The sequence below is a fragment of the Glycine max genome, chromosome 3 (genome assembly GCF_000004515.6).
Source record: "Glycine max cultivar Williams 82 chromosome 3, Glycine_max_v4.0, whole genome shotgun sequence".
Lineage (NCBI taxonomy): Eukaryota > Viridiplantae > Streptophyta > Magnoliopsida > Fabales > Fabaceae > Glycine > Glycine max.
In genome coordinates, this window is record NC_016090.4 from 17,748,010 (window position 1) to 17,761,665 (window position 13,656).

A 13,656-nucleotide genomic window follows, 5' to 3' on the forward strand; every position below is an offset into this window, starting at 1 on the left:
AGGATTTTTTTTTAAATTTAAAGATCTTAATAAAAAAATAAAATGAGAGCAAAATTATATTTTAGTGAAATAAAAATAACTATGTGCACTAATGCAACATACATAACAAGTGTCAAGCGTAGTAAGGTGGGCAAGGGCAAGCTAAACAAGTCTCTCACCATAAAAAAAATAAAAGGTTTAAATACCATTGAGTTTAGCGCTTTTTGATATGTTTTTAATTTTTTTTTTTTGTTTTTAGTTGGCTAAAATATAAAAATGATTTTTTGATAAAATATGTTTGAACTCTTTAAAAAATTTGACAAATATTAATTAGATTATTATAAAATTTTTCATATTAATTTGGTCATTCTAACTATAAAACATATTTTTATTAGATTTAATGATAACTTGATTTCCTTAAGTAATTAATTCTCCCTATTGTCCTAAGTAGAACTTGGTGTTGCTTCATCTTTTCCCTTCATCTTATCAGAAATTAGAAAAAAATTCAAAAAGTGACTAAAATTATAATTTTTGTGAGTTTTTAGTAAAAAAATATTTATTTTATTTTGAAAATTTTTAATCATCACAAATTATTTAATTCATTTATATTCAAATTTCAAAAGTGTAAGCATATTATTATTTAACAAAATTACAATGATCAATAAAAATATATTTTAGTTTTAGAGAAACTAAATTAATAAAAAAATTCAATATACGAAAATTAATATTTTTCAAAATTTTATAGGATGGAAAACATATTCAGTCTTCTCACCCCACGTCTTCTTCCCCTGCCCTTCTCTCTCCGTCAGATAACAAATTGAAAGGATCTGACGGTTTAAATTATCCTTTCCCATGGTGCTCTGCCTCTCCCACCTTAGTCTTGGCCCTACATCATCATACGTAACAGGGTGTATAATAAAATCCGCCTCTTCTTCCCAAAGATTAGTCAAAGACTGCTTCAAATCAGGTTAGCAACGAACCTCACTTCTTCTTCTTTCGTTACCCTTTCTAAATTTAAATGCATGTTTTGGCATTCTAGAATAGTCCAATAACTACAGCAAACTTACACTTGCTTTTGTTTTTCTCACCAACTTCCCAACTAACTAAACTCTTCTTCAGTAAATACAAAACCTTCTGAACTCTGAGCTTCACCCAAAATAAAGAACATAGGAAAAAAAATAATCTGAATTTCTATATTTCTCCTAATACTGAAAGATTTTGTCAACAATTCAGCATAATTAGAGTACCCTTTTGGAAATTTGGGTTTGCCAAATACCAAAGACTGGATTTTGGGCCTAATTGATTGAAGTTTACAGTTTTATAGGTTTTGGTGGCTGAAACCCTGTTCGGGAATTCAGTGGCTATGGCTGCAAATGAAGATGCTGTACAGGAATTTACACCAAAGAAGAAGCCACCTTCAGAGGATGAGAAGAGGTAGATTTTTTTAGCATTATTATTTTGATTATTTTTCGTGATTTGGTTTAGGTTGTTGTGGTTGTGTTCTAAATGTTGTTTCTTTGTGAAAATGAAGGAAGAAGAAAATTGTGCCTGGGAGTTTAATGAAAGCTTTGATGAGGCCTGGTGGGGGTGATGCTGGACCTTCTGATGGTGACCAGGTTATTTCTGTTCTTCCTGGGTTGTGGATGTGCATTTTTATGATGTATTTAGGCAAGCTAGAAATGCTTTGGTAAGGGAACCAATGGTTGTTGTGTTTTCTTTAGTTGGTTGATGTTTATAAAGGAATTTGTTATGTAATGTGTCTCAGATTATCTATCACTGCACAATTCGGACTTTGGATGGAGTACTTGTGGAATCTACCAGATCAGATTATGGAGGTGAGGTGATTTAAGGTGCTAGGGACCTTTTTGGTTTGTTTTGATTATCTAGATGATAGTCATTTATGTTGGTTTTGTCTTGCATTTTATTTTATTAATAAAAACATATGTTTGTCCTGGTTACTGGTTGTTTTATTTTTGTTAAGAATTGAAACAAATGGGTGGAGCACTTGTTGTTAGAACCTGCTGTCAACTCCTAGGGATTACAAATACATGACTTGACTTACAAATGTCATAGTGAAACACCCCACTGTAGAAAATATTGGAAGTTGGAACTTCAGATTTTGTAATTAGGCTTTAAGTAAAGATAGTATACTTAATGCCAAATTATTGTCTTCTGTAATTGACATAGTTGTTGGGTTGATGACCTTATATGTCACTGCAACAGGCAAGGGCATCCCAATAAGACATGTTTTGGGCAAAAGCAAGATGTTATTGGGATTGCTAGAAGGAATTCCATCAATGTTGAAAGGCGAAGTGGCAATGGTAACATACTAATCATTGAATATTATTGTCTTTCTGATATACCCTTTTTGCTACCCTTTTTGCTGCACACTAAAAGCTTGAGTTATATTTGTCTCATGTTTAATCTATATTATACTGGAGCTTCTCATTAATCTTGATTTATTATGATTTTAAACTTAAAACCTTAATTTAATGCATGGTGCAATACAGAGACAATTTTGTTTCATTTGTGTAGTTAACTGAATATTACATATACTGTGCTAAACTAACAATAAATCTGTTGTTATGAGTATCATCATCATCTATGACTTCTACTATTATAATGAAAGAGGAGGAAAATTGATTGGTACCTGATACTTCTGTTTTAATGTAATATGTTGATTTTCTTGAGCATTAGGTTCTTGTTTCCTTGCTTTGGTTTTGGCTGCTCCAATCTGTGGTTTTTCTTATGGATATGAGGTATCGTCTTTGAAATGCATTATTGTTTTCAAAAGCATATTAATGGTTTGAGTAATCAACACTCAGGGGAATAATGAAAGTCAAATTCTAATGCATGATGGGATCTTCAAATGTTTTCTTTAGGGGTATTACTTTGGTGGATCCTTAGTTGGATATGAGGACAATTCTGAGCTGGCTTCATTTTCTTTCCCGCCCCCTCAATTCTTTGCTTTCTATTAGGCTGTTTTCTTATTCTTTGTTTGTGATTTTTTCTTTAATAAATTTTTATTGGGAATTGAAAAGGAATTATCTGATTATACTGAATTATTTTTTTATTAACTAGATTCTATTATGTATTGCAGTTCAAGATGAAGCCTCAGTTGCATTATGGTGAGGATGATTGTCCTGTTTCTGCTCCTGATGGTTTTCCTAAGGATGATGAACTTCATTTTGAAATTGAGCTGATAGAATTTTTCAAAGCCAAGGCAAGGATGTGAACATTGAGATTTGTTTTTTATTCTAATGTTTATGTCCTGTGTCTTTGTTATCCTGATGATTATTTTGGTTTCTATCTACACTTGTGCATTTGTTAGCTTCCCATTATTAATTGGGGGTTCTTTTAAATGATTAAAAAGACATCCTTTTCATGTACCAAAATTTAAAAATTCTTTTCATTAGTTTATCTTTTTCAACACTTAAGGGTTTTGTTTTACCAGTGTTTGTTCATCCTTATTTTGATATTCCTCAATATTGTTGTGTTTCCCATTACTGCAGTACTGGTTTTCTCATTTAATGTGGATTTTTTTTTTGAATTACTATTCCTTGTTATTGATCTCTGCTGCGTAATCCTCATTTCTTGCTTTTTTTGTGTACATTTGCAGGTTGTTACTGATGATTTGGGAGTTGTGAAAAAGGTATAAATATCTAGAATATATTGCTGCGTAGTTTTATAAATTTATTTTGCATGTTCTATCATCTTGGATGGATGGCATGGGAAGTATGGATGTCAAACCCAAAAGGAAAAGGAAACAGAGCTGTGTTGTGTCTGACACAATTGTTGAATACATTGCTGATATGGAAAATTTGAATTTGCTCCCTTATTTGGAAATTTTAGATTTCATATCATGCTTTTAAATTGCAGTTGTAATTGGGTTGGGATTACCAAAATTGTGGGTGAATGCAGCCGTTATTGTGGTTGTGTTGCATTTGCAAACCCTCAATTTAGAACATTGCTTCATGTATTAGGAGGAAGCATGAATGCATTTGTTATTAGGTTTCTACATGTTTTTAGCGCTGCAAATATGCAAATTTTGTTTTTAGTTCGATTTTTTTTTGTTGGTTTTGTCCTCATCATAAATTTAATTTTATTTAAAAATGGTCACTATCATCAGTCAGTCATTGTTATTCAATAGTCTCAATTACATTATGTTTCTAAAGTTAACTCTCAAGTGTAGGTAGAATGTGAAGGGCAGGGCTGGGAATCTCCAAGAGAACCTTATGAAGTGAAGGCTTTGTAAAACAAATCTTGGTTCCCTTTTTCCTATTGTTCATCTCTTCTTATGTCAGGCTGTAATCTGTATAATGGGTTGATGGAAGTTTCTGATGATATTTCATTTGGTTGTTACCAGGATTTCAGCAAAGACAGTTACTGGGAAATTGATAATGTCACATATGGAAGGAGAACCATACTTCTTTACTTTTGGAAAATCAGAGGTATTTAAATCCCTTCTTGCCTTGTTTGTTTATTATTTATGATAATGATATCATGGTAACTTATACCGAGTTGGTTTCTGTTAATATGCCAAATATTTTGGCTATGATCTGATATGGCCATGTTTTTTATTTCCTGATTACCTGATTCCAGCAAGCCATGCAGCTCCCTGATATTATTGTGCTGGCAATATCTGAAAATATGCTTTAATGTTAATAAGTTAATACTTATTTATGCTATTCGCATTGGCTGTTACCCTCCTCTTAATGCAAATCAGGTACCTAAAGGCCTTGAAATGGCGATAGGAACAATGGTTCGGGAAGAGAAGGCTGTTATATATGTCACCAGTCAGTATTTGACTGAGTCTCCTCTGATGCCTGTAATAGAAGGTTACGATGAAGTCCATTTTGAAGTGGAGCTGGTTCACTTTATTCAGGTCAGCAACACCTTCCTCACTAAACTAAAAATCATGGTTTATTATTGAACTTGTTTGTTGTGTAATGTATCATGTATGTGTGGTAAGGTATAATATAAATTTATATAATATGCTGAAGAATAAACTTTTCTCAGCATTCTCCTCTGATTATCTACTTTATTGAAGTTGCTGAGGCATTTACTGATTTAACTTTCTTCTATCTCTAGTACCCATAACTGATTTTTAACCTGTATATTGCATGGTTGTATATGTTAAACACTAAAATATTTTAGTATTGGGGCTTGTAATTATGTTTTCATGCTAGACAGTCATATAGGAGTACCTCATAATGTTTTTCAGTGCCTAGAGGTCAGGCTTGGCTGATTAACTCTTACAGACTTGTTTTTCTATTTTCTTTCCTTATTGTTTTTCTATTTTCTTTCCAATATTTGTTTTACTTATCCCTGTGTTAAGAAGTATTTGTCGTATACTTCCCTTTTATGAAACTTTGCTAGCATTATGAATAGTCAGCTGTGTTACAACATTAATGTTACGCCCAACATTTTATACATGAAGATTCTGTTGTGGTTCATGGTGTATATAAATTTGTATGCATTGTAATTGCTGATCTTCGTAAGTGTATTGAGAGACCTGGATTTTATCTTTCGTATTATTACTAGCGGTGTCTGAAACATATGCTTTTGTAACTTTTCTCTGACCAAGATGTTGAGCATATGAAATTTCATCCTAGTAATATATCAACAGGTGAGAGACATGCTTGGAGATGGGCGCCTAATAAAACGCCGAATTCGTGATGGGAAAGGTGTGGATTGAGACTCTAGAGTTATTTACTGGTCCCAATTTTACGAGGAGTGCCTAGATTATACAAGGCTTCATCTTCTCTTTAGCCAAGGAAAAAAATAAAATATAAAAGATATGGAAAATAATAGTGGAGAATATGCTTCAGTTTATATTAAAGATTTTTTAATTATACGAGTTCAGTAGTGGCAAATTGATCACACTGGGTTTCATTTACAAACTATTTCCCAATAAGGGTCCGTTTTGAAACATATTGCGCGGGGGGTCTATTTTGGTAAGCATTTCACCAGCACGATCAGTGAATCCGTCCACGTGTCATGTCGCCAGTCAGCTTGGCGAAATAGGGAGTGCATGTCGCCAGTCAGCTTGGCGAAACAGGGAGTGCATTTCACCAGCGAGCTTGGCGAAACGGGGACAGCTTTGACGTGAAACATGCACAGCTTTCACGCCATTGGGGATAGTGAAACATGCAGCAGCTTTCACGTGACCATCCTGTGCATGTTTCGCTGGTGGTGTTAGCGAAACACATGTTGGTACATGCAGGCTACATTCAGAAGCATGCTGTAGGGATGTAGCCTTTTCAGAAGGTTTTTAGAGCGCCACGTTGAAGGTGGGAGGGAAATTAATCCGGCTCCACCTCTCCCCCTTTATATAACACCCTTCCCCCTTCTCCCCCCTTTTGCATACCACACTGCCTTCAAAATTTTTCTATTTTTTCTGTCTTATTGCGCGGGTGGTGGTGGCAAAATGCTTCAATCTAGGTAATATATCTTTCGTTCAGTTCAATTTTTATATTATTGTTACCAAAATTATTGACCATATGTTTTTATACAATTATTTCGGTAACAATAGTATAAAAATTGAATTGGACGAAAGATATATAACCTAGATTGATTGAAGCGTTTCGCCACAACCACCTGCGCAATAAGACAGAAAAAATAATTTTTTTTTGAAGGCAGTGTGTTATATAAAGGGGGGAGAAGGAGGAAGGGTGTTATATAAAGGGGGAGAGGTGGAGTCGGATTAATTTCCCTCCCACCTTCAACGTGGCGCTCTGAAAACCTTCTGAAAAGGCTACATCCCTACAACACGCTTCTGAACGTAGCCTGCATGTACCAGCATGTGTTTTGCTAACACCACCAACGAAACATGCACATGATGGTCACGTGAAAGCTGCTGCATTTTTCGATATCCCCAATGTCGTGAAAGCTGTGCATGTTTCACGTCAAAGCTGTCCCTGTTTCACCAAGCTCGCTGGCGAAATGCACTCCCTGTTTCGCCAAGCTGACTGGCGACATGCCACGTGGACGGATTCGCTAATCGTGCTGGCGAAATGCTTACCAAAACAGACCTCCCGCGCAATATGTTTGAAAACGGACCCTTATTGGAAAATAGTTTGTAAATGAAACCCTGTGTGGTCAATTTGCCTACCAACTTACAATATTTTGTTTTTCACAATTTTTATTATTGTTCTTTTGTTAAGGTGGTATGTTAGGAGAATTTCTTTTAAAAATAATTTTATACTTGCACTCACATTTAAGTGCCAGTTGTTTATTTCTATTCAAAGTCTTGTTATGATATAGTTTTTTGTTTGTATCTAACAGGTGATTTTCCAATGGATTGTCCCCTTCATGACAGTCTGCTTCGCGTTCATTACAAGGGTACTGTTCTCAATGAAGAAAAGAGGGTATTCTATGATACAAGGGTAGACAATGATGGTCAGCCATTGGAGTTCTGTTCTGGAGAAGGGCTTGTGAGTTTCCCGCTTTTGCCTAAATAAACTCAAGTTATATTGTTTCTTTTTTTTTTTTTTGTTATAGATTTTGTAGTTTGGATATTCCTGATGTGTAATTGTTTATCTAGAATGTATGCACTTTGTCATCAATGCTATTAATCCAAATTCATCAACATTTGCATTGGTTATTGTTCTGTAATCTCATTTTCTTTCTGTTTTAGGTACCAGAGGGATTTGAAATGAGTGTTCGTTTGATGCTTCCTGGAGAGATAGCTCTTGTCACATGCCCTCCTGACTATGCTTATGATAAGTTTCCGAGGTTGCTGACGAAAGTACACCTTTTACTGTGTGTTTAACCAATAATTTAGGTTTTTTGAAGCATTTTAGTGCGGGCAATTGCCAATTGAATATGGTTTCTATCTGAAGATCCATTGTCATTCTGTTCTATTCCTATGCTTTATTGCCATACTTCCTCCTTTTATGACTAGGCCATTAAATGTCCCTGAGGGTGCTCATATTCAGTGGGAAATTGAGCTTCTAGGTTTTGAAACGCCAAAGGTACTTTAACGAATTGTTAAATTAAATTCATGTTATTTTTATAGTAGCTGCAAATATGCATTTAGCAATTATAAGATCTGTGATGCTACATGGTAGTGAATGTGTATTGGTGAAGTGTTCCAACAGCAAAAATAAGTGTGTCAGAGATGACAATGCTGATGAAGTTATGTATATATTCTCTAAATTGTTTTTGTTTTTCTTTTGTTACGGTTTTATTAGCAATTAGCATTCCTTAAATATTCTTGAATGAGACAGATTTCAAGTTTATTGTTTATGATTTTGGGCCCTGGCTGAACTATGATAATTATATGAAACAGCATAAGATAAATCATACATGCTGGGTTTAATACTTCAAATATATAATTAGCTTACACCATTTTGTAACCCTTATTTGCTTTTGGTTTCTATTTTACATGTATTGTACCATATCCTTATAACTATGCCTAATGCATTATGTACTTTACTCCTTGTTGCAGGACTGGACTGGATTGGACTTTAAAAGTATAATGAATGAAGCTGAAAACATCAGAAATACGGTATGCAATTGAACCTGCTCAATTTTCTATATCTGGTCCTCGGCTTGCTATTACTGGTGTCCTGATGGTACTTGACACAAATGCGGAACATGTTTGTGCACATGCTTTATGTGTGTTTTGAGCACACAGTCTGGGGCAAGGAACCAATATGTTACTCTTGTTGAAATTAATTTCTCAGTTGTTTTAAATGTATTTTCTGATCAAGCAATGAAGGAATTTTCTTATTTCATAACCCCTTTCTTTAGGTGATTATTTTGGAGTTAAGTGGAGTTTTTTTCCCTTCAAATAATAAACATATAAGATTTAAGTTACCCAATAGTGGTTGTTGCAGTATGGGGCATGAAACCAATATCCTACTCCTGTTGAAACAGTGTTCAATTGTTTGAAGCACGTATTTTCTGATTAAGCAATGAAGCAGTTATCTTATTTCTTTGCTCCTTTTTTTAGTGATTATTTTTGAATATTTAAATGGAGGTTTTTCTTTTTTCTTTTTTTTAATAAAAAAATAAAGATATAATATTGTTTTAACAGACAATGAAGCTACCCAATAGTGGTTGGTCATAGTGGAAATAAACTGTGATCCCTAGCAAAAGTTACCTGTAGTGTCCCTGGGGAGGGTTTTACTTAAACACCACCATTGGCCCCAAGGTCTAGTCTCAGCTATGCTTGCGAGATAGGAGTTACTCAGTTAAATACCAGAAAAATAGATATAGCTAAGTTAACTACAGTTACACTGAATTTATTCGGAGCTATTTGAGAACTAGGTGGGAATGACATCTTTTCTTATGTATTAGGTTTTCTTGATTTATTTTATATTTTTGTTGTCATTGTTGTAATTTAGTTGTATTTTTTTTGACAATATATCATCCTACATTGGGCACTTCTGTTAAACATGAGTTTGAAACAGTGTTAAGTAGAAAATTTTAAAAAAAGAATTAGTGGGGAAACCTTTAAGCTAGGAAGGCTGTTTTTAATATTTATGGATCCGTGATTACTACTCTCTTTGCTATGGATGCATAACACGAAGAAATCATTTTCATTTATACTGAAATAATCATGAAAAAAAGTGAATAATAATACAAAGAAAGATCATTGTAAGTCTCAATTTTTGTTGTTTTGTTAAGATTGTTATTTCTGAAATATAGATAGTAGATGATTATTTCCTTAAAGTGCCCTCAGTTTTCTTTCATATCTTGCCCTGTTGTATAGATTTATAATTCTGGCTTCACTGTGGCTTATTTGGTTAATGCTCATTATTTTGTTTCCATACTTGTGCTGTAATCACTTATGAAGGTATTAAACATCATGATGGGTATACTTTTGGTTTTGAATGAAAATGAAAGGAACTTTAATGTTTCATGCTGTTATTCTCTCAGGGTAACAGGCTGTTCAAAGAAGGAAAATATGAACTTGCCAAGGCAAAGTATGAAAAGGTTCATCTTTCTCTTATGTACTAAGTTGAATTTTGTGCTCTTTAGAAATTAAGTTAACATTTTTCTCATAGAAAATTTACTCACGAGTCAGAAGTTTTGGATGGAGTAGCTGTATGTGCTGTGCTGTAATACATCCTGGTAGAAACTATGTACCTAAACATTATAATTCATAGAATTGGGGTTTGGGCCTAACTCAACCCTTAAAAATCAGCTTGTAAGGTGAGGGATGTCCCCCACTTATATACTTTAATTGAGTCATATCACTAGCCGATGTGGGATCTCCAACCATAATCATTGAATTGGTCTTCGTCTTGATAATGGTGTAATGGAACTCACCTTGGTCTTGTTAGGCTGGGAGAGTTGATGCCCAGCAGAATTTGAATCCTTGCTACTCCCTTCCCAAGTTCCTCAGGTCAAGACCTATAGTTGTAATTGAGAAAAATGATATCAGCTAACCACAAAATAGTTCTCTTCTATTTGGGTGTTTTGCTTCTGCTATCTATATTCATACTTGCCAATGAATTTGCAGTTCTACGATTTGAGTATTATTAAATTCTGTTTATTTTGTTTCTGTTGGAGTCTCTGACTTTGTTAAAAGGATTGGATTTGTATCATCTATTGGATATCTATGGTATATTTCATGATAATTGGATTTTTTATTGTTGCTCTGAATGTCTAACTATTACATTGAACTAGCTAACATTATGTGGTAGTTGATAATAGGTGCTTCGAGAATTTAATCATGTTAATCCACAAGATGACGAAGAAGGAAAAGTTTTTGCTGACACACGCGTGAGTGAACTTTTGTCTCTTTCCCAGTATTTTAAAGAAAGGAAACATATATACCTAACTTAAGCTTGTTAGGTTGATTTAAATTTAGACTAAATCTTTCTCTCTCTCTTTCACTCTCATTATTGAAGAATTTGCTGCACCTGAATGTTGCTGCATGCCATCTAAAATTGGGAGAATGCAAAAAGTCCATTGAGACTTGCAATAAGGTATGCTTGCTCATCTCAACTATCATTTATCTATAATTTTATTTCCTTGGAATAAACAGAATAGCAATAGTTGATTTTGTTACTTTGGAGTTGGAAGTAGACATTTTGATGGTAAAACAAAGTCATGGATTTTGTTTATAACAAACATTATGTAGCAAAGTTCTAACTGTATCATTTTTAGGATGAGGGTGAGGTGGTATGATGCATTAATTTGTTGTTAGTCTGCCTGAGTTACTAAGCTGCATCCTGTCCAAGGGAGCCTCATTTGTAATTAATGGGTCAACCACCATGGCTTTCTACTTTTCTAAAATTTATTGCTATTTCCACAATCAGATATTTTGTAAGGGCTAAAACTTAAAAGGAGTAAATGTTTTCATTTGTCAGTAAGTTGCTAGAATCAACATAAGCTAACTTCTTTTGGAGTAAAATTCCTTCTTGTATAAGGATTTGATTTTCTTCAGAAAACAAGCAATGCTAAATGGGTAGAAAAGGAGTAAAAAGGGAGAAGGTAAATGACATGAAGAATACAGTTGTGTCAGAAATCTGCTGTTTAATTTCTTCAACTCTAATAAGCTAGAGGGAAACCTGTGCTTTGTATTTCTCAGTTCTCACTACCATACTGGAGTACTGGTCTAGTTGGTTTCACGCGCACATACACACATTTTCCACCTATAATCAAATTCTATTCTCTTCTTTTTGTACAAGAGCAAACCTTGTTGTCATTGTTGCCCAAATCAATTCTGTTGGATGTATGGCAATGGTGTCCGCAGATCAACTTTTGCATCATCCGAGACTAGGTCCCTTCCTGGTCAATCTTAAAGCTAACCTTCCTTGTTGTCATTCAAAGACAGTGATTTAGCAGCTCTATGCCTCCCCTTTCTCTCTTTTAACATGGTATCTAGAAACTGAGAGGCCTGCTGCCCGTCACCTGTTGCCCGACATTTTGACAACTGCCTTGTTGCTGTTTTTTTGCTACTTTTCTGATAATGGCTTTCCTGAACCCTGACACCATTGCTTCAGTTGCACACACCGGTAATTCATTTGCTTGCATATCTTTGTCTCCTTCCCTTGGTCCATGGGTTCTTGACTTGGCGCATATGTTCACATCTCTTGTTAGAGATCTCTTTTCTTTTCCCTTTCTACATTTGGATATTTACCGAGTATTAGTTCTGCCATTGGTTCTCAATCCCGTCCCTAAGGGTTTTTAGATCACCCCTTCCCTCCTTTCCTTGACCGTAGACTCTGTCCTTTATGCATCATTGGGTCAATCCCATGGGACTGAGTTTGGGAACTATTGGCGGAAGTAATACTAGGTAAATAACCAGATGTAGAAAGGGAAAAGTATAGGGATCTATTACTAGATGTGGTTAGAAGCACTAGAGTCATGGACCCGTGAGCCAAGGAAGGACATGGAAATAATATTCAAGCAAATGAATTACCAATTTGTGCAACTAAAGTAGTTGTGCCGAGGTTCTGGGAAGCCATGATAAGAAAAGGGCAAAAAAGACAACCAAGGCAGTTGCTGGAAGGCCATTGGTAAGTTGGGGGGTGAGGCATCGAACAATGGGGCTCTGACAGCTCTCAGGCTCTAGATACCATGTTGAAAGCGAGAAATGAGGCATAGAGCTGCTGAATCTGTGTGTTTGAATGACGCCACGGAATTTGATTTATATAAGCTTATTACAATAAATAAACATAATTGGAGGAGATTTTGTTCCTCTAAATCAGATATAAAATATATTTGAATCTGATTTTCAACCGTGGGCTCTTTTCCTTTTCTTGTCTTAAATCTGGTTTCTGGCATTTGATTTTGTGTTCTATACGTTGATTTTGCCCTTTGTCGTGGTTTCTTCAATGAATCATGCAGGTTTTGGAAGCAAATCCTGCACATGTCAAGGGTCTTTATCGTCGTGGAATGGCCTACATGGCTGCTGGAGATTTTGAAGAAGCGAGGGCTGATTTCAAAGTGGTAAAAATCTTCATGCATAACTTTCTTAGCATCTAAAGCTGTATTGTTATCCATTTCTAAAATCACTTCAATGCTATCTTAGATGATGAAAGTCGACAAGTCAACTGAATCAGATGCAACTGCAGCTCTTCAAAAACTGAAGCAGAAGGAACAGGTGGGTTTGAAATCAGTTATTTGGTTATATGCTCGATTTGAGACATAACCGAAGGAAACATTAAGACTTTATTCTTATTTATATCAATTCATTTGCAGGATGTTGAGAAGAAAGCTAGGAAACAATTTAAAGGGCTATTTGACAAGAAGCCGGGAGAGATTTCAGAAGCTAAAGCTGATGTAGATGGAGATCAGATCACAAGTGAAAGCCAGAAGGACGATGAAGTACATGGGGACTCTGATGGAACAAATTCAGAGGACTCACATGAAGCTCCACCTGAGGCACAACGAACGGGTTGGTTCTCACTCTTTTGGCCTTCTGGCAGAAGACTTTTTGAATCTCTTGGGATTAATAGATGTACCATACTTTAATTTAACTTAAAAACATGTGGTAGTTGGTCATAATACAATTTCTAAAACAAGGCATTCCATGTCATTTAACACACTGGTATTGAAAGAATAAGAGTTCAGGTATATGTAACTTATGTTACCGGGAAATTTTATGATGTCTGCTGAAAGTTTTTTGGTTTTCAACTTTTACTTTGTCTTTGTCATGTAAAATCATTTTATTTTATTTTTTATATGTTGAATAAAAGAGAGTTGTAAGTGTTA

The 13,656-nt window shown here is 34.8% G+C and overlaps 1 protein-coding gene across 1 annotated transcript; it reads left to right on the forward strand.

The window, feature by feature from the left end:
• Window positions 1-785: 785 nt before the first annotated feature.
• On the forward strand, window positions 786-13,656 carry LOC100818201 (peptidyl-prolyl cis-trans isomerase PASTICCINO1). The gene is made up of 21 exons (XM_003520902.5): window positions 786-946; window positions 1,296-1,413; window positions 1,511-1,595; window positions 1,745-1,814; window positions 2,203-2,300; window positions 3,080-3,202; window positions 3,599-3,631; window positions 4,172-4,230; window positions 4,346-4,430; window positions 4,706-4,864; window positions 5,609-5,666; window positions 7,267-7,415; window positions 7,619-7,716; window positions 7,886-7,955; window positions 8,432-8,491; window positions 9,868-9,924; window positions 10,648-10,716; window positions 10,845-10,922; window positions 12,790-12,891; window positions 12,974-13,045; window positions 13,144-13,656. Exons 2-21 carry the CDS (start codon window positions 1,343-1,345, stop codon window positions 13,414-13,416), a joined length of 1,869 nt encoding a protein of 622 aa, XP_003520950.3. The 5' UTR covers window positions 786-946; window positions 1,296-1,342; the 3' UTR covers window positions 13,417-13,656.

What these genes read in the sequence shown, in the direction of transcription:
- LOC100818201 (XM_003520902.5), top strand. Translation starts at nt 1,343, where the DNA reads ATGGCTGCAAATGAAGATGCTGTACAGGAATTTACACCAAAGAAGAAG. An exon ending in TAGAATTTTTCAAAGCCAAG is followed by an intron (nt 3,203 to 3,598) that starts GCAAGGATGTGA and finishes GTACATTTGCAG; the next exon opens with GTTGTTACTGATGATTTGGG. An exon ending in AGCTGGTTCACTTTATTCAG is followed by an intron (nt 4,865 to 5,608) that starts GTCAGCAACACC and finishes ATATATCAACAG; the next exon opens with GTGAGAGACATGCTTGGAGA.